General features: G+C 41.9%; 1 protein-coding gene across 1 annotated transcript; it reads left to right on the forward strand.

Moving 5' to 3' along the window:
• The first annotated feature begins 4315 nt into the window (after window positions 1-4315).
• LOC144699637 (protein SCO1 homolog, mitochondrial-like) lies at window positions 4316-20707 on the forward strand. The gene is made up of 7 exons (XM_078570727.1): window positions 4316-4524; window positions 7210-7335; window positions 9356-9446; window positions 12991-13188; window positions 15124-15216; window positions 17086-17201; window positions 20471-20707. The coding sequence occupies exons 1-7, from the start codon at window positions 4363-4365 to the stop codon at window positions 20600-20602; spliced, it is 918 nt and encodes a 305-aa protein (XP_078426853.1). The 5' UTR covers window positions 4316-4362; the 3' UTR covers window positions 20603-20707.
• Window positions 20708-27526: the final 6819 nt, after the last annotated feature.

Raw genomic sequence — 27526 nt, forward strand, 5'->3', positions numbered from 1 at the left:
ATGGTTATTTCTGAGAATAACTGGTTCATGGTTATTTCTGAGAATAATTGGTTCATGGTTATTTCTGAGAATAACTGGTTCATGGTTATTTCTGAGAATAATTGGTTAATGGTTATTTCTGAGAATAACTGGTTCATGGTTATTTCTGAGAATAACTGGTTAATAGTTATTTCTGAGAATAACTGGTTAATGGTTATTTCTGAGAATAATTGGTTGATGGTTATCTCTGAATAACTGGTTAATGGTTATTTCTGAGAATAATTGGTTGATGGTTATTTCTGAGAATAACTGGTTAATAGTTATTTCTGAGAATAATTGGTTGATGGTTATCTCTGAATAACTGGTTAATGGTTATTTCTGAAAATAATTGGTTGATGGTTATCTCTGAATAACTGGTTAATGGTTATCTCTGAGAATAACTGGTTAATGGTTATTTCTGAGAATAATTGGTTAATGGTTATCTTTGAGAATAACTGGTTAATAGTTATTTCTGAGAATAATTGGTTCATGGTTATCTCTGAGAATAATTGGTTAATGGTTATCTCTGAGAATAACTGATTAATAGTTATCTCTGAGAATAACTGGTTGATGGTTATCTCTGGGGTTAGTTGGATTAGGATTATATGGGCTGTTTCTCTGTGTATCTGTTACCATTGGCCATCTGGCTATCTCTCTAAGCAGCTGGGTGTGATAATGATGAAATATCACACTAAAAATCAGAAACATCAGAGATTTCACAAAGACAGAAAGCCATTTTGCCACTGCAGCATTAGGGTGTCATGGTGGCCATCAGTTTCCCTTTGTTATCAAAGGGGGCCATGTCTTGCCTGTGTATCCATCTGTTGTATGTTCTAAGGAGGCTGTAGAGCCCGAGTACAGACCTCAATGACTTTTCACAGTGCACAAAAGGATGAACTGTCTGATTTTATTTTTTGTTGTTGGGACTGTCCAGTCTTTCTAGCTTGCTTTTTGCTGATTTTCTCCTTTTGTATGGCTGGGGATAGAGAAATAACAATAATTTTACAACAAAGACAGAAAACGCTGGAAAAACCCAAGGGTCATACGGACTCGAAACATTAACTCTGTTTCTCTCTCCACAGATGCTGTCAGACCTGCTGAGTTTTTCCATCATTTTCTGTTTTTGTTTCAGATTTCCAGCATCCGCAGTATTTTGTTTTTTACTATAGTTTTACATAAAGGTCGTCAAGCCAGGACCTTTTCTACCTGTATTCTTTGCTGTTCGTTAGGTCATTATGTGCTTAATTAGAATTTTTGAATCTTTTTATAAGTATTATTATATGCTTCTCAGTATTTTTGATTTCTCTCTTTCCAATTTTGAAATAAGTTTTACAAAAACACACATTCCTGATCTCAACCCAGGCAGTTGTTACAATTGACCTCAATGTCATCTGGGCTTGAGGGGAACTTGTAAAAAATAAGCTGACATTTAATTGTTATGCAGTGACTCCCGTTATTTAAAAAAAGGCAGTGCATGTTATTGAGGACAGTGTTATGTTGGGCTGTGGTTCCCCTATACTCTGGATTCATCAGAAGAATTGCTCTGTAGTTGAAATACTAGAAGCTTGCCAGTGCCTGAATAATGTAGCCGAGGAAAATGTCAGTTCCTTTAGGATAGGGAGGAAGGAAATTTACATATTTTGTGAATGAAATTAAATAAATTTACTATTGTTTAACTTGCCCTTTTGGTTGTGTGACCTTTTTAAAATCTACATGGTTATCTCACTTCTTGTGGAAAGATGTGACATGCTCCTAACATTCTGATGATCATAATCAGCCCTGTTCTGCAACAACAGCAGCAACAACATATTTATATAGTGCCTTTAACATAATAGAACATCCCAAGGCGTTTCACAGGGGCATTATAAAATAATATATGACATTGAATCACACAAGGAGATGTTAGGTCAGATGACCAAAAACTTGGGCAAAGAGGTAAGTTTTAAGTAATGCCTTAAAGGAGGAAACCAAGATAGAGAGGCAGAGGTGTGTAGGGAAGGTATTCCAGAGCTTAGGGCCTAGGCAGCTGAAAGCACAGCGACCAATGGTGGACTGATTCAAATCGGGGATGCACAAGAAGCCAGAATTAGAGGAGCACAGAAATCTCTGAGGAAGGAGATTACTGAAATAGGGAGGGAATGAAGGGATTTGAAAACAAGGATGAGAATTTTAAAATCAAGATGTTGCTTGACTGGAAGCCAATGAAGGTGAGCGGACAGGAATGGTGGGGAAACAGGACTTGGTGCGAGTTAAGACATTGGAAGGCCTACAGAGAGAGTAGAGTGTGGGAGACCAGCCAGGATTGCATTGGAATAGTTAAGCCTAGAGGTAACAAAGACATGGGTGAGGGTTTCAGCAACAGATTGCCTGACTTTGCCCCTGTCTCAGGTTATGTTGCAGAGGTGGAAATAGGTGGCCTTAGCAATAATTTGAATATGAAGCTGGAAGCTCATCTTTGGATACGAATGGAATAGTGAGGTTGCAAACAAGCTGGCTTAATCTCAGATTGTTGCTAGTGAGATGGATAGAGCCGGTAGTTAAGGAATGGTGCTTGGAAATGGGGACCGAAAACAATGATTTCAGTCTTCCCAATACTTAATTGAAGGAAATTTCTGCTTATCCAGAACAAGGCTACACGTTTTTCCTGTATCTCTTTATTCTCCTGTATGATCAGAATAGTAAAAATAAACTAAGAAAATTATGAATTTTGACTTTTAAAATCACTTTGGAATTTTCCCTGATGTCCCAGTTGGTAAAGACTTCTGCTGTGTAGATCCCCAAATCTTAGCCATACAGTCCAAAGGCATCCCTCCTCACTTAGGTAAAAAATAGGTATAATTTAAAATCATTGGAATAGCTGCAGCAGTTTTGTGAACATTTTCTGCATTTGGATTGGATATCAGCCAATGCTCATACTGTTGAATATTCCTTATTGTGGTTTGTGGCAAAATCTTAAAAAAAAAACTGATTCATTAAAAATAAATGATAATTTAACCTTATAGTTGCATTACTTTTGGGGGAAAAAAGAGATTTAGAAAATGTTTAGGCACATGGGTATGCAGTTTGTCTGGTCTCCTAACTGAGAAATGGGGGAAAAACATTAATTATAATAAATATATCTTTTGCAATAGGGCTTGATTTTTGTAATTTGAGCATATATAGTGGCACATACATTGATTAGTTTATTCAGTAGCAAAATGAGTATATATATTTGGGGATCCCATTTAGCCATTGTAGCAATGTTGTCACAGATACATGTTTTAAGGGATCACGGAATGGTTACAGCACAGGAGGACATTCAGCCCATTGTGCCTGTACTGGCTCTCTGCAAGAACAATTCACCGAATGCAACTGGTCTTCCTTTTTCCCCATTGCCCTCCAATTTTTTTCCTCTTCAGTTCACTATCCAATTCTCCTCTGAAAGCCACGATTGAATCTGGCTCGACCACACTCTCAGGCAGTTCATTCCAGAACCTGAACACTTGCTGCATAAGAAAATTTTTTCCTCTGATCACCTTTGAATTCTTTTGCAAGTCACTTTAAATCTCTGTGCTCTGGGTGCCTGATCCTTCCACCAGTGTGAACAAACAGCGTCTTCCTGTCTACTCTGTCCAGACCCCTCATGCTTTTGAACACCTCTATCAAAATGCAGCTTTACTTTGGGGTGTTTGTGCTTAACTTCAACTACGGGTGATGACTAAAGCTGCAATGTGGACAATTAAGTAAAATAACCCAGCTAGCAAATATTAATGTTTGAATAGGTTTTTCCAAAAATATACCTTATTCATGAAATTTGTAGAAGTACATTCCAAAACATATCAAATTAGACTGATAAGAACAGATTTTTTCTCCAAAATATACTTTATAAAAGTTTGTAAAATTATATGCCCAAACATTTCAAATTGAATTGATAAGAACAGATTTCCCCCAATAATACTTTATTTATAAAAGTTTGTAAAATTATATGCCCAAACATTTCAAATTGAATTGATAAGAACAGATTTTTCCCCCAATAATACTTCATTTATAAAAGTTTGTAAAATTATATGCTAAAACATTTCAAATTCGACTGATAAGAACAGATTTTCCCCCCAAATATACTTTATTTATAAAATTTGTGAAAGTGTATTCCAAAACATTTCAAATTGGACATGACAGAGAGTGTAATGGGATACGACTTTTCTCCTTAAGTTGCACTTTGAAGTTTGAACATTGTTGCAGTATGTGGTCTCTGCTGTTCACTGATGGTTTTAATGATGTAAGGGAGCCTGGCGGTGTTGCTGGTGGGAGGAGGCTCCCAGTCTGTTTCCGGATCTGCTGCACGAAGGTTATACAGTGTGCACCATGGCGCTGATGGTGCAGCTGCTGTGCAAACGGACGAGCGCCGTGTCCAGAGCGTTTAATCGGAAAGTTTCCTGCGTAACCTCTTTTTACTGCAGGGTCAGCGCCAGGCAATGCTGCCGCCCGAATTTACTGGCAGCGAACCCGCTGTGCCCAACGAGACCGGTGAGTTTCAGACCCAGGAAATGCTAAACACTCAGCAGATGCATTGCCAATGAATAAAGGTTTCAGAGAAACAAAAATGACCTGAGTTGTACTGAGCAGCATTGTTTGAGCCCATGTGTAGCTAATACGTCCACAACGCAAGGCACATGAATAAGGAAAGGGCTGATCTCTGGAAACTAATGTTTGATTTGTGAGTTTCCAGTCAGGCATGGGGAAAGGGCTGAATATCTGGAGTTCAGTCTGTTTCATGTCTGGCTTGTGTCAATTTGCAGGTCACCCAGAGGCTGGAGGATTAACAATCACAAATTCAAAGTTTTGTCATTGCTAAATACGCTCAGGGTGAGGGTGTGGGCGAGGGTGTGGGCGGTGCCTGTTGCTCCCTGTGAGAATTCACCAATTATCAATGAGGATACAAAGTGTGACGAGGGGCAGCATAATTGGAGTTGGCAGTGTCAGTGTTTGGCCTTGGTAAAATGTAAATTAGAGCACCATTGTGGTGTGGAGTGATATTTAAAGGGCGGTTTCTTCATCCACTTAAGCAACCCAAGCACTTACTGCAGTGTTTGTTTAAAAATACGGGAGGTGTCAGCTGTGGCTCAGTTCATAGCACCCTCGCCTTTGAATCAGAGGGTTGTGGGTTCATGTCCCACTCCCGGAAAACCAAGAACTGTGATTGTGCTCAAAGAGTTGCAAGCAACAAGATGGTTCTTGAACCGGCTAGCTCAGTCGGTAGAGCATGAGACACTTAATTTCAGGGTCGTGAGTTCGAGTCCCACGCTGGGCGCAATAATATTCTTCAGTATTGGTCAGAAATTGGAGCTCTTTCTGTAGGCATATGTTTACAAAATTGCCCCTTGCCTGGCAAGAGTATGATTAGCAGCCCCAAAACAACATAAGAGGTGCCAACTGAGCTCTTTGGGCACTACTCTTCGACAAGTGGGGTAATATTATTACAAACTGGCAAAATGATGCAAAGATGTTATTGAATAGAAAATTGAGACAACAGTAATGCAATGACAACTGTTCCGGGAGTAGAGAATTTACCTGAAGCTTCTGTAGTTTCTAATTTATCCTCTTGTACCTTAATTGGTGCAAATTTTAATGCCACAAGTAATATGAGTGATTCATGACTGCACTATAGGCCTCCGGCTGCTTACAGGTAGAGTATACGGCTACAAGAAGTAAAATCTTTATTTTGTAACTTTGCATTTAAAATAAACATTGCAGTTTGTATTAAATCTTTAGTAAGAAGGGCTATTTTACTGAATGCCAGAGATATTAGGACTAAATATTCATTGGATCATTTTGAAGATATCTTGTATAGATAGTATAAGTGTTAGATTTTGTCAACTTAGTTTCAATGAAATAAACTTCCTTTCAAATAGTATTGTTAAATGAGCTATTCGGTTTATCCAAGAACTGGATATCTATATCATGGTGGGTGTACAGCTTTGTTTACAATGGCTTTGCAATGATTTTGGAGCCAAAAGTTCACATGACTGGTCAAGCTACAGTATCTCGAAGATGTTAGAATTCCTGGTCAGGGCGTTGGCCTACAATGTGTTTTGTTTTCCTAGTCAGCCTTGGCTCACTGGCAGCACCCTCACCTCTCACTCGGAGGTTGTGGGTTCAAGCACTGCTCCAGGACTTGATCACAAAATATAGGCTGAGACTCCAGTGCTCTGCTGAGAGAGTGCTGCGTTGTCAGAAAGGCCATCTTTTGGATGAGGCAATAGACTGAAGCCCAGTCTGCCTGCTCGGGGGGATGTTTGAGATCCTGTGGCCTATTCGGAGAAGAAGACACTCCTAGTGTCTTGGCCAATATTTATCCCTCTATGAATATCATTTTAAGCATAGCAGAATATTTAGCTATTATCTCATAACTATTTGTGCGATTTTGTTGAGTGCAAATTGGTTAACTGTGTTAAAGAACATAATGTAAGAAATAGGAGCAGGAGTAGACCAGACAGGTCCTTCAAGCCTGTTCTGCCATTCAGTATGGTTGATCTTCTGCCTCAACTCCACTCCCCATGTGCCAAGATTGCCTGAAAGACCAGAAATCTGTCTATCTCAGCCATAAATATGCTTAACGATGGAGCAACAACAACCTCTGTGGTAGAGAATTCCAAAGATTCACAACCCTTTGGGTGAAGGACTTTCAGGTCACCTCAGTTCTAAATGATCGGTCCCTTATCCTGCGACTGTGTCCCCGTGTTCTAGATACGCCAGTCAGGGGAAACAACTCCTCAGTGTCGGCCCTGTCAAGCCCCTTCAGAATCTTGTATATTTCAATGAGATCACCTTTACTCAGCCTCCCATCATAGGACAACCCTATTACCCTAGGAGCAGATACAGTGAGCCTTCGCTGTACCACCTCCAATGCAAGTACATCCTTCCTTAAATATGGAGACCAAAACTGCTCAAAAGTACTCCAGGCGTGGCATCACCAAAGCCTTCTACAATTGTAGCAAGACTTCCTTATTCTCGTACTCCAATCCCATTGCAATAATGACCAGGGTACCATTTGCTTTGCTAATTGCTTGCTGTATCTGCATGCTAACCTTCTGTGTGTTTGCATACAAAACATCAATCACTCCACATTAAAAATAATTCATTGTGCTTTACAATGTGCTGAGTATGTGAAAGGTGCTTATTAATTGCAAGGTTTTTTTCATGTTTCTACAGTTCAGTAAAGATCTTTGTCCAATATGGAAGTCTACCAGATACTCCACACACAATCTCCACTCCTTCAGTACAATGCCTCCATCACCACCTCGAAAGAAACCAGACGGTGGCACTAAAAAGGGTGGGGTAAGTGAGGCTGTGGCTAATTTTGATGAATAAAATAGGAATGTCGATTGAGCCTTCATTGTTAAATAGTTGTATAGACCATGGGGCAGATTTTTCTGTTCCTGCACAGTTGGACTCCTTTGCAGGCATTTTACCCTCCCTGCCTGGCTTTCCATTATATGCCACCAGGCAATCCAATATGTCCAGGTCCAAAAAGGGTAAATACCCCAACATTTTTTTGTAAGGATTGAGTATAACTATGGCAAACATTTGAATTAATCAAGTCTTATTCTGGAAACTTGAGCACAAAATCTGACGCTCCAATGGGAGCACCTTGGGAGATGGGGTGTTAAAATGAGGCCCAAACTGCTCTCCAAGATGGCCATAAAAGATCCTATGGCATTCCTTCAAGATGAGCAGCGAAGTTATCCTCATGTCCTGGCCAATATATATCTGTCAATCATCATAATTAAAACAGATTTTCTGGTCGTTATCACTTTGCTGTTTGTGGGAGCTTGATGTATGCAAATTGGCTCCTGCATTTCCTATGTTATGACAGTGACTGTACTTCAAAAGTACTTAATTGGCTGTAAAACACTTTGAGACACCCAGAGGTTGTGAAAAATGTTATATAAATGCAAACCTTTTTTAGGGCAATTTAAAAAAAAATAAATATAGTTGGCTAATTGGGAGGACCAGTTTTCCTCTACCAATTGCATAGAATTTATTGAGCAAGTGTTACTGTGAAGGCGCAGCATTATTGCATTAACATTGTTTTGTTTCACAATGTTACACACTACGGTTGAATAGTAATAGATTAAAACATTGTACATGCAGATGGTCTGAGTAATACATTACTAAATATATTTTACTTTCTAAACTATGCTCAGTATTAATGTTTTGTAAATTACATTGTTAAGGTTTGTCAATTACATTGTTAATGTTAAGAGAAACAGGTGATGGGTATTAATTGTCTTTGAGCACATATAAGTAGGGGCCTTGCGTGACCGGTGCTCTTACTTTTATGCCACTATCAGCACTTTCTTTAGTCTTTACCACTACCATTAACACTCCCGTTGTCTTCTGTCCATGACATCTTTGTCAATCTCTCCTTGGCTCCCACCTATCCCTGACCTTCTATCTTGCTCCACCTGCTCCATCCCCTCTTAAACGTTATGAAATCCATCACATTTCTACTTCTCTTTAGCTCTGAAGAAGAGTCATATGGACTCGAAACGTTAACTCTGTTTCTCTCTCCACGGATGCTGCCTGACCTGCTGAGTTTTCCAGCACTTTTGTTTTTATTTAAGATTTCCAGCATCTGTAGTATTGTGCTTTCAATATAAATAGGGGCCTTCCGCGACCGGTGGGTGCCGCAGGGGCTGGAGTTCATCATCAGCCCCGGTAACACCATTTTAATTTGATTAGTTAAGTTTCCTTGTAAAGTTTGATTTGTGTTACAGTGTCCGACCAGGGGCTATCCCTGATCATTAGTTTATTTTATTGATTATTTGTTTTATTTTTAAGGAGCATATAATAGGGAACTAATGATCCACAGATGTAAATTCAAATCCCATGGTAGCAACTGGGGAACTTAGGCAGCAGGTTAGCTCAGTTGGCTAGACAGCTAGTGTATGGATTAGGTTAATGTCAACAGCACAACGTTCGGTCTACAATTCAGCTGAGGTATACTCAGGGCCTGCCTGCTCTCTGTACCCATAGAAAAAAAATCACAGCACTTAGCTGTGGTTCAGTAAATAATTGCCAAGGACCTGCTTCCAGGCAGGGAACAGAAGAAGAAATAAAAATAGGGGATAGCTGGGACACTGGGTTGTGTGGGAGGAGAGCTGTGAGACTGAATAAGTCAATAAACTCCCTTGATAAAGAAAAGTTCTGTGTCTTGTTTTCAGCTGGATTGGATCCTATTAACACTAAGGTCCCCGGTGTTCAAAGTCACTGAAATTATTTTAAAGCTGGCAATCTGTTTACTGTTTGGTTTATACTGTTTTTTATCTGAGACATGTTTTCTCTTTCTTAGTAGCCTGTAACGTGGAAATCTTTAGCAATCACTTTTGCTGTAGGAGGAACACTGTTGGTTGTCATGAAGTACTTTAAGAAAGAAAAAGAAGAAAGTAAGTCTTGGTTACAGCATACTTTTATCACTTTGGACCTACAAAGGAAAGATCAAAATGGTGAAAATCTAGAAACAGTGGAAGTCCAGAGAGATTGGGGTCCATGTGAATTCACCATTTAATTGTCAAAGGCTGGCACAGAAATTAATCAAAATTGCTAATGGAACACAAAATGTTATACCTGAAGGACTAGAATAGCATGGAGCACAAGTCTAAATTACTGTAATGACTACGCTTCAAAAGCATTTAATTGGCTGCTTTGCGATGTCCTGTCGTTGTAAAAGTCGCTGTGTAAATGCAAGTCTTTCTTTGAAGAGAAACATCGTCTCTTTAACAAAAACATAAAACGCTGTAAATGCTCAACAGGTCTGGCAACATCTGCGGAGAGAGAAAGAGAGTTAACCTTTCAAGTTGATGGTCTTTCATCTGTTCTGATAAAAGCTCAAGGGATTGAAACGTTTAGCCTGTTTCTCTATCCACAGATGCTGCCAGGCATGCTGAGCATTTCCACCACTTTCTCTTTTTTATTTCAGATTTCTACTATCCACAGTATTTATCTTTTGCATTAATCTTCAGGTTGTTGTAAAGACTTACCATTGTTTGAGCTGGAGGATTAATGGAGCCCTATCTGCTTGGATGAAGCATTCAATTTTGATTGAGTCAATATGCATCCCAGTGAGATAAAGGAATGGATATTGTATTTACATGTTAATATACAACTTTAAAATTACCTCTGATTATTATCAACAACAACAACAACAAGCATTTATATAGTCCCTTCAACATAGTAGTCCCAAGCAATGTTCCCTTTAAAATTTAGTTGTTGTCTGCGGCCTGTTTTTTTCAGTGTGCAGTCCCTTTAAATTTATTTGCACAGCTGTTCCTACAGGTTGGGCTTGATTTTACGCTCCCCTGCCTATGAGTTTGAAGGCGGGGGCACGGTAAGTCCACTGGGGGCCCTGCCCGTTGCCTGCCCACCACAATTTTACCTGCGGTAGGGGTAGTGTCAGATGGCTGCCTGCCAGTTGGCCAATTGAGGCACTTAACTGGGAAATTAATGCCCGCTCTCGTCACTGCCAGCATTCAACTGGCAGAGAGGAAGGCCTATGCCATGTGCCCAGCCGTTTTCCCTGCATGGGCTGGTGGCGGGCAGGGTTGTGGACCCCTACTTAACAGGGCCCCTGGACCCAATGGAGGGCCTCCCGGAAAGATGTTACACCCCCAGCTTCCAACCCCCACCCACCCCACTTCACCCAGCCACCAGCCTCTCAAACCCAAGCCACTCCACCCACTTCACAGTGCACCCCCAAAACACTTACCAAAGTACCGATCCGTTGCTGAATACCTCCTCAAGCACCGAGTGCAATACCGACAGTGCCCACCCCTCCCGGTAGCGCTGTAAGTACAGGAGAGCAGCTGGCCTCTGATTGGCCGGCAGCTCTCTAAGATGGGACCTCCTGCTCCTGAGGGGCGGAAATCCCGCCTCAATTCACTTAATGGCCAACTGGCGGTTTAGTTGATGTGGGGCAGTGCACCAAGGTTCAGCGGGCTGCCCCCCAACATTTTAGTCAGGGGGTTTTGGGGGAAAATCCAGCCCGTTATTTCTCATGGAACAAGGTCTGCAAGCTACCTTTCAAGCTACTGCGGCTAGGGAACATTGATCCCTAAGGAGCATTATCAAGCAATACTTGACACCAGGCCATTGGAGCTATTAGTTCAAATGACCAAAAGCTTGGTCAAAGAGGTAGGTTTTAAGGAGCCTCTTAAAGATGAGAGGTAGAGAGGCAGCAAGCTTTATGGAGGGAATTCCAGAGCTTAGGGGCCTCAGCAACTGAAGACACACTGCCAATGTTGGAGCAATTAAAATTGGGAGTGCACAAGAGACCAGAATTACAGATGTACTGATGTCTTAGTGTGTTGTAGCACTAGTCATGATTACAGAGATAGGGAGAGTCAAGTTGGAGTGATTTGAAAATAAGGATGAAAACTTTAAAATCAAGGCTTTGCTTAACCAGGAAGCAGTGTAGGCCAGGGAGCAGGGGCTGATTGGGGAATGGGACCTGGTGCGAGTTAGGCCATGGGCAGCAGAGTTTGGCTGAGTTTGGGTTTATAGAGGGTGGAAGATGTGAGGCTGATGTGGACTGTGTTGAAACAGTCAAGTCCAGATGTAACAAAGGCATGAATGAGGGCTTCAGTAGTAGATGAGCTGAAGCAGGAACAGAGTTGGACAATGTTAGGGAGGTGAAAATAGGCAGTCTTAGTGATGTTGCAGAAATGTGGTTGCTTGCTGATCCTGATTTCAAATATGACACTAAGGTTGCCAACAGTCAGGTCCTGCCTCAGACAGTTGCCAGGGAGAGGGATAGAGTCGGTGGCTAGGGAACGGAGTTTGTGGTGGGTATGGAAGACAACGGCTTTGGACTTCCCAAGTTTAGCTGGAGGAAAGTTCTGCTCATCGAGTACAGGATTGTCAGACGAGCATAATTCAGCAACAGTGAATGGGTTGAGAGAGGTTCTGATCAAGCAGAGCTGGTTATCTTCAGGGTGCATTTCGAACCTGGCATTTACAGAAAGTATCGTCGAGGGGCAGCACCGCCTTGTGGTTTCTCTACACCATACCTCTGGGACTGAGATCGTGGGAAGCCATCTGATCTCAAGTCTGCACCGAAACCATTCCTAATTGAATGCTAAGAGGAGGGTGATATTGGGATGGGGCCTCCTTTGTCCTTGCAGGGAAATGCCTTCTGGTCTACAGAAACCCTGTCTGTGGCAATGTGGGATCCTAAGCACACACAAGTTTTAAAGCATCATTTTGTTTTCTACAAGTTTAAGAGTATCACATTGCCTGTGTGAGTGCTCTTGCTAATGTTTTTATTGGCATTGCTTTTAAATCGCAGTCATTTTCTAAGTTTTGTGTTATGCACATTTGTCAAAAGATAGTTAATTATTTTAAATTTATTCTTTCATGGGATGTGGGCATCACTGGTAAGGTCAGTATTTATTGCTCATCCCTAATTGCTCTTGAACTGACTGGCTTGCTAAACCATTTCAGAAGGCAGTTAAGAGTCCACCACATTGCCGTGGGCCTGGACATGTAGGCCAGATCAGATAAGGATGGCAGATTTCCCTCCCTAAAAGGCATGATTGAACCATGTTGGTTTTCGCAACAATCAATGACACTTGACATAGTCACCATTACTGAGACTAGCTTTCAATTCCAGATTTGTTAATTGAATTTAAATTGCACCATGGTGAGATTTGAACCCATGTCCCTAGGGCCTTGGGATTACTAATCCAGTGACATTACCGCTACGCCACTATCTCTGTATCTGTGGACTGAAGATCATGTACAATGTCAGTGTTTTATTTTCTAATACGTGCATTTGCACCCAACATACCCTGAGGGATACTGTTTTGAGATCTATAATGAAGATATAACAGCATAGAAAACTGCTCCTGATTTTCATATAAAGCTGTAGTATATGCAAATGGTGTGCTTACCTGAAATGGTGTCAACCTTTTTATTAAAGTTGTCTTTGTTTAGAGCTTGAGAAGGAGAGAACCCGAAGTATTGGAAAGGCAGCACTCGGAGGACCGTTTGCACTCATCAATCATACAGGGCAGCCCAAGACGGACAAAGACTATCTTGGCCAGTGGGTCTTGATTTACTTTGGATTCACACACTGTCCGGACATCTGTCCTGAAGAACTGGAGAAAATGATTGCCGTTGTGGATGAAATAGGTAAAAATTTTAGTAAAGATTGCAGCGTATGGCGATTAAAATATATACCAGAGAGCAAACGAAAGATTTTGTTGTTCAAACTGCTATCGTTTTAAATATAACTGATTTGTAATGTAACAATGAGATATATTTAAAACGTCTTTCATGTGTGAACTAACATTGAAGTGTCACTTAAGGCTAATATAGCCATAGTGTAGGTCCATAGATAGTGTAGTTCCCAGGAATTTATACAGAGTGATGTCCTAGTGCGTTTCCCTCTGTCTTGAAGTGCAGGAATCTTCATAATTTTTTCTTGAAGGCCACATTTTGTCACTCCCTCTGTCTGTCTCTGTTGGGGAGATATGAACTGAGGGATAGGGCAACATTGAGCAGCAGGACTCCTTGATTGGGAGATCAATTTCACTGCCATTTACTTGTCTCTCGTGACCAATGAGCACCACAGTGGATGTCCAGAACCACATTTCCTTTCTCCCAAGTGCTAGGCCGCATCTGTGGAGAAAGAAACAGAGATAATGTTTCAGGTCTGTGACCATTCATCAGAACTGGGAAAAGTTAGAGATGTAATCGATTTTGAGCATGGGGTGGGTGGGACAAAGGAAGGTCTGTGATAGGGTGGAAGATGGAAGAGATTGACTGACAGAAGAGTTAGTCTTCCATGGCCAAAGGGAATGGTGATGAGGCAAGAAAAGAAACAAAGAAACAAAAAATGTACCTAGAACAGAAAGGAAAAAAAAAGACAAAAAGTGAAACATGCCAAGAAAAGGAAACAAAATGGGGCAGAGATTATGATCTGAAGTTGTTGAACTCGATGTTGAATCCGGAAGACCGTAAAGTGCCTAATCAAATGATGAGGCGCTGTTCCTTGAGTTTACATTAGCCTCACTGGAACAGTGCAGCAGGGCAAGGACAGAGATGTCAGCGAGCGAGCAGGGTGGAGAATTAGAATGACAGGCTACTGGAAGCCCAAGGTCATGTTTATGGACTGAACGGAGGTGTTCCGCAAAGTGGTCAATCAGCCTATGTTTGATCTTCCTCAATGTAGAGCAGACCACATTGTGAGCAGCGAATACAGTAGGCTAGATTGAAAGTAGTATACGTAAATTGCTGCTTCACCTGAAAGGAGTATTTGGAGCCTAGGACGGGGTGGGGGGGGGCGTTTAAAAGAGATGTTACAGCTCCTGTGTTTGCATGGAAAGGTGCCATGGGAAGGGGACAGGGTGTTGGGGGTGATTCAACATTGAGTTCATCAAATTTCAGACCACGATCTCTGCCCCACTTTGTCAGTGGCACAGCTGCTCAAAGCACATTTTTTGCTTCTTTTCTTGCCCCTTCACCATTCCCTTTGGCTATTTTAGCTCCTGAGTGGGGTGTGGGGGGTGAGTTCCTGAGCAGGGGGAGGAAGTTCAGCATGGTGGGAATTGTATAAACTGCAGGGTTTTAAAACAAACACCCAACTTTTCACTTCTTGCGCAGCAGCAATCAGGCCTCAAAAACCTGTCCTTTAGGCCACGCCCAGCAATAGAAATAAATCGCAAGGATTTAAAGGGGCCTCACAGCTGTTAGCATTCAGTCCGAGCTCCACAACAGCCATTGCTGCCACAGAACTCACGGCCCCAAAATCTCATCATGTGACCCCACGGGAGGTTGCGACCCACATTTTGGGAAGCCCTGATATCATCTAATCTTCTATCATTATACAAGATAGATTTAATTGGAACGGGATCTATATTTTTGCATAAAGATGTTTTGAGTATAGGAGCTGGCCTAGGGGATGTTTAATTATTTAATTCTGCACACGTGTAGAGGGACTGTAGAGAGCCATTGTAACTTGTCTAGTGCAGTCACACATGTGAAATACACAATGTTGTGCAATGACTAGATCTCTCTATTTTGTTTGGAGTGACCTTACATCTCTCTTATACTTTCCTGTTACAGACAAAGTCCCCTCTTTGCCAAACCTGACACCACTTTTGATCACAATAGATCCAGACCGAGATAATGTTGCGGCCATGGCAAGATACGTCCAAGGTAGGTTGGCTAATCTTTTGAAGAAATAGAAAATTCTGCAGTTACGTAGCAGATCAGTTAGCATCTACAAGTAGAAAGAAAGTTAATGTTTCTGGTTTAATCCTTACTCTTTGCAGAGGCAGCTTGGTCTGTGTACCTGTACCATTTTCTGCTGTTGCTTCATGATTTGAAAAATTTGCATTTTCTTTTTTCTTTTCATCTAATTAATGTCTTTGAAAAATGCTTTCTGGAGGCCTGCTGTTGCATCCATGAGCAGAATTTTGCCCTTGTCGGGCGGGTTTGGCAGGAGCGGTTGGGAAGCCGACCACTGCCCGCGATCGGGGCCAGACTGCGATTTCACGCTTGCAGGCCAATTAAGGCCTGCCCGGTGTGAATTGTGCCTGGCAGTGCTCAGCACTGCCTGTGCGAGCGGGGGGAGGAGGATGAACGGGAAACTTCCCATATGGGCGTGAGTGAGCGCTTGAAAACCTCCTGGAGGCACAGAGCTGCCTCAGGGAGATGAAGAGTTTTAAAAATTGCAAATAAAGATTTAAAAAATTTAATAAAACATGTCCCCTCATGTGACTCTGTCACATGAGTAGGGACATGTTACAAATGAAATTTTAAAAGTTTTATTTTACTTTTATTTGGAGCAGGATATTGAAGTCGGCAAGTGGGGGCGGGGCCCGCTCGCCGACGCGTAAAATGACGGAATGATGTCGAGCGGAACTCCCGATGTCACCCTGTATCATTTCAATTTTCAGGTCGGCGGGGGCGCAGCCGAATCAGCTGTGCGCCCGCTGAACTGTCAACGGCTAATTGAGGCCATTTAAAAAGTAATTGAACTCGTTAAAGGACCTGCCCGTCCAACCTTAAGGTTGGCGGGCAGGCCAGGAGCCCTGACGGGCTTCAGAAAAAGCACGAAACCTCATCCACGGGAGAGGTGAGGTTCCATGTAGGTTTTTAAAAGTTTAATAAAAGTTTAATTAAAAGTGATGGACATGTCCCAACTCATGTGACAGTGTCACATGAGGGGACATGTCAGGGAAATTTATTTTTCTATATTTAACATTTTTAAATTTGGCGCCGATCTCCCTGAGGCAGCACTTAGCCTCGGGGAGATGTGCGCTCTTTCGTGCTTAGGGAATTCCCCCCCATCTGCACAGGGAGCGTATAGCTGGGCAGGCCTTAATTGGCCCTTCCATGTAAAATGGTGGCGTGGCCCCAATCAGGGGTGCCAATCGGAGGCGTGCCTGCATGCGCCCAATCCTGAACATCCCCGCCCCCCCCCCCCGGACGGGGAAAAATTCTGCCCTTGACGTTGGAAATCTCATTGACGGGTAAATGCAGAGGCCACTTAGCCTTTTCGCCTGCCCGCCAACCGTAAGGTTCGAAGGGCAGCAAAAAATTTAGGTTAATTATCTTTTTAATGGCCTTAATAGGCCTTTTAATTGTCGGCGTGCGCTGCCAATTGTCCCACGCGCCTGCCAACTGAAATATCGCGCGACTGCACATTGACGTCGGGATGCTCACCCGATGTCAACGTGCGTCATTTTACGCTCGAGCGGGTTGGGCGCGCGCCCGCCCACCGAGGTAAAATTTCTGCTCCATGAGAAAGGGAGATGGCATTAGATTAAGTACTTAATCAGCATTGTAGCATTAAAGTCTTCATTGCCTGTTTGGGTCTAGTGCCCAAGGCTTCAGCCACTCGATCTTTCATTTGGCATGTGTTATTTTTACAGCTCTTACTACAATTTACTCTGGGACATCCTGAGGTTGTGAAAGGCACTATACAAATGCAGTCCTTTGTTTTATTACGTAGGTCTCTTTTTTAAAAAAGAAAGTACAAAATACAATGCAATACAAAGAAATCTTTGATTCTTTCCCTAGAATTTTCTCCAAAGTTAATTGGCTTAACAGGGTCGCGAGAGCAAATTGAAGACGTATCAAGAGCCTACAGAGTCTATTATAGCCAAGGACCTAAAGATGACGACAATGATTATATTGTAAGTGAATTTATTTCCATGCCACAGTGTTTGATTGTTTTCATTTTAAAATATTGTAGATGGTAACCATTTCAGACAGGAGGAATCCTTCCATCAATCTGGTCCACATATCCACACCTCTTTGTGTATTTCTAATTAACCCTGAATCCCATTTGTTGTCACTGACTGGTCTGGTTTCTTCCTGAAACACATTAAGATTTCTTGTTCCAGCACCTTTGTGAGTAATCTTTTCCATATACTTACTACCCTTTTAGTAAATAGGGTTTCCTCCTGCATCTCCTATTGTCTTTCATTCATAAATAGGATTCCTTGCACTTAAATGCTCTACACACAGAAAAGCTAACTTGAATCCAATTTGTCCAAACCTGTAATAATTTTAAACATTTCTGTTGTGCCCCTTCAGAATATTCTCTTTTCAGGAAAGAAAAGACCCAGGGCAGTGAATCTTTCCTCATACGTCATTCCATCATGTTCTGGGATTAACAGTGTTCTTCTCTGTAACTTCTTCACTAACTGAATATCCTTTTTGAAACAGGAAGACAAAAAAATTGCATGCAGAACTCCTGACGTGGCCTTATCAGAGCCCAGTACAGTTTTAAAATGACTTCTCTGGATTTACATATGTATACCTCTTGCTAAACATTCCAGCATTCTTTTTTTAAACAGTTTGGGAACATTGTGTTGATGGTTTCAGTGACCTGTTCATTAAAACTCCAAGATCTCTGCCCAGTTACAACATCTTAAATACAATCCCATTTAGCACATATTCCAGATTATCATTCTCTCTGCCAGAAACTCATAATGTTACATTTTCCCATATTGAATTGTCTCCACCCACTCATCAAGCTTGTCAAGATCCTTTTAAGTTGGTGCACATTGATATTCATCATTTGCCACTGCTCCCTATTTAGTGTTGTCTGTAAATTTGAACACTGTGGGCACAATTATTTCCTCTCAATCCATTATAAGAGATATAAACAGCAGCCTTACTGCTGAACCTTGTGCCATTCCACTGGTAACCGACCAGATATCTGAACACGCGCTACTGTTGTCTACAAATTAACCATTTATCAATCCATTTTCATCCATTCCCATTTATCCCAGGGGTTTAGACCATATGCAGTAGCCTATTGTGTGGGACAGTGTCAGATGTCTTCCTGGAGTCCAAGTAGTTAACATCCACTGTCTCACAACATCGGTGTCTCCCTTATCTATTAGGTCTGTTGTCTGCTCAAAGAAATCCAGTAAGTTAGTCTAGCATTCCCTCCTACTCATGATACCTTCCTTTAGCAGATTATCTTATGCCTTTCAAGATGATCCCTCATAATACTTTCAGACATTTTCCCCAAAGTGTCTTTCCGAGAAAGGCTACAAGTAGCTAGTTTTTTTTCTAATACAGGATGGGATTTGGCCAGCATTTATTACCCATCCCTAATTGCCCTTGTTCAGAGGGCATTTAAGAGTCAATCACAATGCTGTGGGTCTGGAGTCACACGTAGGCCCGACTAGGTAAGGATGGTAGTGAACCAGATGGGTTTTTACAACAATTGACAACGGTTTCATGGTCATCATTAGACTTCTAATTCCAGTTTTTTTTATTGAATTCAAATTCAATTTCCACCATCTACCGTGGTGGGATTTGAACCCAGGTCCCCAGAGCATTACCCTGGGTCTCTAGATTTCTAGTCCAGCGACAATATCTGTACGCCACTGCCTCCCCATTGATCCCTATTGCTTTTTTTTTGAAGATAGGAGTCACATTGTTTATTTTCCAATCTTTGGGAATGCTGTGAGTTCTGAAACATATCCGTAAGAGAACTTGCAGTCAATTCGGAATACTGGAATGAAAGTTATCAGAGCCCAAGAGTCTTATTTACCTTCAGTTTCAACAATTTCCCAAATATATCCTGTTTTGAGGTTGAAAAAGATTTCGGTCTACATTCACTTTTGAACTGTACCCCACTTTGACATTTCTCCCCCATTACTTTGGTGAACAGAATTGAAAAATAACAGCTAGATACTTAAAGCAGTTTCTCTGTCTTGGGACACCATTTCTCCCTTGTCCTTTTTCAAACTTGATGGCAAATTTGATTTTTTTTTTCCCCGTCTCAGATGAATGTTGGCTAAAAGAGAACAAGTGTGACAACAGGAAGAAGAAAGGCCTCATGATAGCCCACAAACTCTGCATCCTTGATACTGTGAAGCAGATACAACAGGGCAACCTCTTTGCAGTTTCATTCTCACACCTCCTAAAATAGATGCAGTGGGGAACTTTTACAATGCTAATTTAGAACCAATAAATATAGTGCGATCTGGACAGTAGTATAGATCATGGAAAACGTATTTGTATATTTATTGCACTTTTCCCTATTAATAGAAGAGCACCATGTCATCCATTTCTTATTTACCTTGACTTAGGTTATGAATTATAGACTACTTTGTTTTTCTGAATTGCCCCTATTAGTTTAGGATTGTCACTAAGAACTTACATACAGTGAGCAAAGAGAGAATTTTGTTCCTTAGTTGGATGCAGATATGATCCTGGATCCCAGAAATTGAGTGTTTAGTTACAGATTGGTCCCAATCCGTAACTAAACTTCAGCATCGGCTGTTCCTCCAGAGGATGAGACGCTTTTGAAAATAAAGCCTGTGTTGTCAAGTGTCGCCGCTGATTGTTTTGTAGTTTCCTTGTACTTTCAAGGCGCTGTTGGATTCCTTTGCTTTTAAACATGTTGCATTATCATGCATAATGGGTGTATTATATGCATCCTATCTGGAAGGCACTCAGTCAATTGATGGAGCTTCATGCAAGTGCCTTAAACAATAAGCTGGGGGTTTTGCCTTGGATCTTTGTAGTCTGTAGTGTTCTGTTCCACAATAGGCAGTGCATTTAACCACCTGGGGACTTTTAATTTGTTCTTAACCCTTTAGATTACTATTACGATGCATCTCAATTCCAGCCTCAACAAATTACTGTACAGATGCTCCATTTAATGCACCAATATTTTGGGTCTTCTAGAACTGAATTACATAATTTTGTGCAAATGAACAAGATCAGAAAGCCTTTTTGTTGATGATATTTAAAAAGCAAACCTCCTTAAAACTCTTGAAGGGGAGCATGAAGGCCAGATACAAAATCCAAAGCCAGTTTAGCTTAAAAAAAAATGAGGATTGCTTGAGTTGAAGTATTTTTCAGTTCTAATATAGAGATATGGTCAAGGATTCTGTTGCAAAAAATTAACTGCCTTTATGTTGTCAATTTGTTTCAGGTTGACCATACAATAATCATGTATCTTGTTGGACCCAATGGAGAGTTTCTGGAGTATTATGGTCAGAACAAGAATAGTGCTGAGATTTCTAGTTCTATAGCTTCACACATGAGAAGTTTCAAACGCAAGTAATATGAATACTTGATTGCACATCAGAAAGAAAACTGGTGAAATCAAGCTGGCTGTTTCTGGGAAATAAAGGATGCAATGTTTCAAATAAAATAATAGTTCAAAGTTCTTTTGCGAAAGGTACAAGTTTGTACATAACATATCTGCTGCTTTTGAAAAGGTCGGCATGCGTCAAAACTGAGTAAATCCATGAACAAAGTCTGAATCATAAATAAAAATGGGAAATGCAAATGTTGGTCAGCATCTGTGAAGACAAAGGGCTTTATTATGCTGCTTCAGGTGTGTATCCTTGATCAGAACTCTCAAAATTACAAAAATTGCCCTGTTAAGACTACGTCAATGCTTTTCTCTGCATGAGCCACCTCATCTAGTTCCACTCTCCTGCTCACTGTCCGTAGCCCATGATATTCCACCTCTTCAAGCAACTGTCTCATTCAATTTTAAAGGAATTCTTAGAATCTGCTGTAGCTACAGTTTGAGAGAGAGGACTCTCCAGCTCCCACTTGCTTTCCAATCTACCCTTTAATTAGTTTAAATTTGTGCCCTCCTGTTCCAGTCTAGCCAGCCAGCAAAATGAATCTATTGCTATTCACCTCATCCTAACCCTTTATAACCTTGAAGACCCCTGTCAGGTTATCCCTTAACCTTTTCAGCGCTAGTGACAAAAGCCTCGACTTCTCAAGTGTCTCCATTTTTTAAAATTCTTCCATGAAATGTGGGAGTCACAGGCTAGGCCAGCCTTTATTGCCTATCCCGAATTGCCCTTGGGAAGGTGGTGCCGAGCCACCTTTTTTGAACTGTTGCAGTCCATCTGGTGTAGGTACACCCACAGTGCTGTTAGGGAGGGAGTTCCAGGATTTTGACCCGGCAACAGTAAAGGAACGGCGATCTAGTTCCAAGTCAGGATGGCGTGTGGCTTGGACAGGAACATGCAAGCCGTGGTGTTCCCATGCACCTACCACCCTTGTCCTAGATGGTAGAGGCTGAGGTTTGGAAGGTGCTGTTGATGGAGGGCTGGTAACTTGTTGCAGTAAATCTTGTATTTGATATCTTAGCACTTAAGGTGCATTTTTCTCAATGGGTTTCTTCAAAGTTATCAACAGTACACACCACACAGGCTGCGTAACTAACAGCCAGCGGCACTGTCTGCCCTTGGAGATTTAACATAGTCTACATAGAGGCACTTCAAAGTAGTGTCATGTGAACAAAGTTTCCCCTGGATGTTTAGTACAGCCCCGTCCATATAAACCATTGGAATAGACGGGCAGCACATTGTTTAAATGGTAAACCAATGACGTCTCTGACAGTGAGGGATTCTTGGCCTAGCTTATTAGGTCAACCATGATATGGAGCTCAAACCCAAAGTCTTTTGGCCCAGAAGCTTAGGTGCTATCCATTGAGCTAAGGTGATGCATGATGACAAGTTTAATATTTGCTTCTCTTTAGCCTCTTCTTCTGAAGACAGATCGCCATGTTAGGCTGTCATTCCACGAAAACAGTCAGTTATCTTAGGTGCTAAGGCAGGTGACCATTCTTCATTTGTGACCCTAGATAATATTAGCAGCTCTCTGAACTGGGGTAGGGGTGGTGCTGGAATGGGGGGTGGGGTCACAGGAACACGGAAAACAGAAGAGAATTATAGTTGAACTTGATTGGCCCTTACTGGCCATCCATGTAACTACATTTTCCAGATGGTCTTGCTGTGTGGTGCAGCTAATATTTACCTTCCCCATTGCTTGGGTACTATTGCACACAATCATATCTAAAATCTGTTAATTTGATTCTTGTATTATCCAACATCTTTTCAAGGTATAATAAGTCAACTTGGTCGAACTGAATTTAAATTCCTGTATCTTTGAGATCTCGCAGCCAGACTTGATTATATATGTAAAACAAAAATACCTGGAAAAACTCAGCAGGTCTGACAGCATCTGCGTAGAGGAACATAGTTAACGTTTCGAGTCCGTATGACTGTACATCAGAACCAACCATGTCCGGCCCATCTCCCGCGCATCCGCCCTCACACCTTCCTCTCCCTCCCAGAACCATGATAGGGTCCCCCTTGTCCTCACTTATCATCCCACCTGCCTCCGCATTCAAAGGATCATCCTCAGCCATTTCCGCCAACTCCAGCATGATGCCACCACCAAACACATCTTCCCTTCACCCCCCCCCAGCGGCATTCCGCAGGCATCGTTCCCTCCGGGACACCCTGGTCCACTCCTCAATCACCCTCTACACCTCAACCCCCTCCTACGGCACCTTGCCATGCAACCGCAGAAGGTGCAACACCTTCCCCTTTACTTCCCCTCTCACCGTCCAAGGGCCCAAACACTCCTTTCAAGTGAAGCAGCATTTCACTTGCACTTTCCTCAATTTACTCTACTGCATTTGCTGCTCCCAATGCGGTTTCCTCTACATTGGAGAGACCAAACACAGACTGGGTGACCGCTTTGCGGAACACCTTCGGTCTGTCTGCAAGCATGACCCAGACCTCCCTGTCGCTTGCCATTTCAACACTCCACCCTGCTCTCATGCCCACATGTTCATCCTTGGCCTGCTGCATCGTTCCAGTGAAGCTCAACGCAAACTGGAGGAACAGCACCTCATCTTCCGACTAGGCACTTTACAGCCTTCCGGACTGAATACTGAGTTCAACAATTTTAGATCATGAACTCTCTCCTCCATCCCCACCCCCTTTCCAATCCCCCTTTTTTCCAATAATTTATATAGATTTTTCTTTTCCCACCTATTTCCATTATTTTTAAATGTATTTCCATCCATTGTTTTATCTTTGCCTTTTAGCCTATTTTGATCCCTTCCCCCCACCCCACCCCCACTAGGGCTATCTGTGCCTTTATTATCACATTCCTTAGATAATATCACCAGCTTCAACACCTCTTTGTCCTTTTGTGTATGACATCTTTTGGTTATCTCCACCTATCACTGGCCCTCTATCCAGCTCTACCTGTCCCACCCCCCCCCCCCCGCCCCTTAAACCAGCTTATATTTCACCTCTTTTCTATTTTTCCTTAGTTCTGATGAAGAGTCATACGGACTCGAAACGTTAACTGTGTTCCTCTCCGCAGATGCTGTCAGTCCTGCTGAGTTTTTCCAGGTATTTTTGTTTTTGTTTTGGATTTCCAGCATCTGGAGTTTTTTGCTTTTATCCTATTGATTATATATATTCTTGTATATCTAATACAAAGATGTGTACACAGAGCATCTGTTTAAACAGTACTTCTGGAAACATTCAATTTGTATTGTGGCTTTTCAACAGTTACAAGAATTAACCTGTGAATGTAATTTGTTAATTTAACTAAGCAGAGGTAAATATTGGAGACTTATATTGAAGAATATAAAATATTCTAATGCAAAACTAAACTACCAGGAAGGTATCTTTGGGAAATGGATCTGTCTGGCACAGTGAGCTAAGGTCTAGGATAGTTACCATTTGAGATGATGTACGGAGGTCAGTCATACAGGCAAATTTCTAAGAAGTGATCTTAATTGTACAGAAGTAAGTGAAAGTAAATGTCATGTAAATTAAGCAGGACACTTGGCATCTCTCTATAATCTTTAACTATTTGTTTGGCTGGGATCAATTTTCTTTTAAGACTATTAAAAGGACGTGAATCGGTTTTTGGTAAAATAAGTTCACGACATTGTCCATGTTCCTTCGAACATTCCACACACTTTAGTACCTTTATCTTTGATGATGATTAAAGCACAATAAAATGAAATGCTGTCTAGAATGTTTTCACGATATATCGGTCACCATATTTGAATGACATGGGCAGCAGTTTACAGTAACAAAACGTTCATAGCATTGACTGTCTAGCAATGGTACATGAATAATAAGGGAACTATTACAGACATTTGATATGTAGAATAATTCTTCTATAGTCAAACTTGTATAGATTGGTGTTTTCTCAAAGTTTTGTATTTCCCATAGAGCTTCTCAATTTAAATGGTCAATTTGACTGAAAATGAACAATCTAATTTGAAGATTAAAAATTTGACTTTTATATGTGAACATTTACAGAAATAAAAATTACAAATGTTCAAGGTCAGAAAAAAAACTATGACTCAGATATGTTGAGAATAACAGGGAGACTATAAGCACACCGTTATTATGGAGTAAATTGGATAGTAACTTCCAGACTCCGCACATGCATGGTTAAATGGGAAAATTGATAAGTTGCGATCTGAGTTTTCCTGCTACTTTGCAGCCTGTACTATAACAGCATCTCGCTGCGAGACTCAAATGAAGAATATGAGATTATTTTACTTACCCACTAATTACTCACGAAACGAGACAGAAAAAGATGGACGGTTGAGTTCAGGTGTAAGTGATTCTTTTAATGGCTTAATAATTAGTCATGATTATTGCCATGGTACTCTGGCAACGGAAATTTAATTTTAGAAGTGTGCAATCTCATTCCTTCAGAGTTTAATATGTGTTGGAAATTTAAAAATCAAATTAGTGGCCCAGATCTTCCAGACACGCAACCCAAGTTGCCCGTCGGGATTCGCACAAGTCCCAACGTGCTGACCTCCCTGAGAATTGCCTGGGAAGTTTGAACTTCGACAGGTAATTCCCCTGCTCCCCAGGACCCTCCACGAATGTCTCTGATTCAATTTCAGACAGTGCCTTGGGACTTAACTGGATAGTTGCCCATTTTAGACTGAAGAATCCTAGTCTAACTCTTGGGTAACTACAGAACTGACTCCCCGCCCCCCGATCACTCACACAGACCCCCCAACCCAACCTGACTACTCCGACTATCCTATAAACAAATCTGACTAGCCCCTGACCTGACTACCCCTCCTGTCCTGACTACCCTGACCCATCTGCCACTCTACCCACTTACCTCACTCACCCAATCCACTTACCCCACCCACCTACCACCCTACCCATTCACTAAATCATCCACTCACCCATTCATGAACATTCACCAATGTTCTCACAGGAAGTTATAGATGGGATGGTTAAAAGGGCAGATAAGTGGCAGATGGAATTTAACCCTGAAAAGTGTGAGGTGATACACTTTGGAAGAAGTAATTTGACAAGGAAGTATTCAATGAACGGCATGACACTAGGAAGTTCTGAGGAACAAAGGGACCTTGGTGTGTCTGTCCATAGATCTCTGAAGGCAGAGGGGCATGTTAGTGGGGTGGTGAAAAATGCATATGGGACACTTGCCTTTATCAGTCAAGGCATAGATTACAAAAGTAGGGAGGTCATGTTGGAGTTGTATAGAACCTTAGTGAGGCCACAGCTGGAGTACTGTGTGCAGTTCTGGGATTATAGGAAGGATGTGATTGCACTGGAGGGGGTGCAGAGGAGATTCACCAGGATGTTGCCTGGGATGAAACATTTAAGTTATGAAGAGAGGTTGTTTAGACTTGGGTTGTTTTTGTTGGAGCAGAGAAGACCAAGAGGCGACCTGATCGAGGTGTACAACAATATGAGGGGCATGGACAGGGTGGATAGGGAGCTGCTGTTCCCCTTAGCTGAAGGGTCAGTCACGAGGGGACATAATTTCAAGGTGAGGGGCAGGAGGTTTAGGGGTCCTATGCTTTTATCAATTGAGGCATAGATTACAAAAGTAGGGAAGTCATGATGGAGTTGTATAGAACCTTGGTGAGGCCACAGCTGGAGTACTGTGTGCTGTTCCAGTTGCCACATTATAGGAAGGATGTGATTGCACTGGAGGGGGTGCAGAGGAGATTCACCAGGATGTTGCCTGGGATGAAACATTTAAGTTATGAAGAAAGGTTGGATAGACTTGGGTTGTTTTCGTTGGAGCAGAGAAGACTGAGGGGGTGACCCAATCGAGGTGTACAGGATTATGAGGGACATGGACAGGGTGGATAGGGAGCAGCTGTTCCCCTTAGTTGAAGGATCAGTCACAAGGGGACATAAGTTCAAAGTGAGGGGCAGGAGGTTTAGGGGAGATGTGAGGAAAAACTTTTTACCCAGAGGGTGGTGACGGTCTGGAATGTGCTGCCTGGGAGGGTGGTGGAGGTGGGTTGCTTCACATCCTTTAAAAAGTACCTGGATGAGCACTTGGCACGTCATAACATTCAAGGCTATGGGCCAAGCGCTGGTAAATGGGATTAGGTAGGTAGGTCAGGTGTTTCTCACGTGTTGGTGCAGACTCGATGGGCCGAAGGGCCTCTTCTGCACTGTGTGATTCTGTGATATTTAAATTTATCATACAGCAGCTAGTGCTGTAAAAAGTGAGCATGTCTTGTCTTGCACCTGATGCTACAGCACTGTGATGGAGCTCTCTAATCGATCTGTGCTCAGCATTTCTGGAGAAGCTGGGTTTGGAAGACCCAGCAAGAAATGTGGAGCAGTAATCTAGGCGTGGAAAAATTCGAGCGGAGTGGTAATCTGGCAATGATTGCCGCTTTGTGGAAGATCTAGTTCAATAGTTTTTTTTTACTTTCTGCCTCTTATCTCTCTCTTAACCCCATCTTTCCTTGCCTCTTTTTATTTAGCTTTCTGTACATGATTTAAATCTAATTAATACTTCCTGGTTTATATTTTTAGTTTAGGCTCTGCGTGTCCCAATGTGGGGATTCTTAAATCTGATTGGTTGAAGAGCCTCAGTATTGCTTCCTCCATTCATACTGGTCCCAGATCCCCTGTCGGGAGCACCACGCTGGATCAGATGTTGAGTGACAGTGTGTTGTTCACTAGTCCGCAAAATCTCTGTGGGCAGCTGTCAATATAGGGAATGGTGAGCACTGTTCCTTCACTGCTGAAAGCAAAGTCTGGGCCCTTAAGTTTTTAATGTACATTAATGCAGACAAGGCCATGATACCCACCATTTTATTATTAGTCAAATGGTTAGTGGGGACCAAGCAGACTGAAGTATCACAATCTATAACCAACTCAGAAGGCTGCCATGCCCA

Source organism: Cetorhinus maximus, chromosome 24 (genome assembly GCF_964194155.1).
Source record: "Cetorhinus maximus chromosome 24, sCetMax3.hap1.1, whole genome shotgun sequence".
In the NCBI taxonomy this organism is placed as follows: Eukaryota; Metazoa; Chordata; class Chondrichthyes; order Lamniformes; family Cetorhinidae; genus Cetorhinus; species Cetorhinus maximus.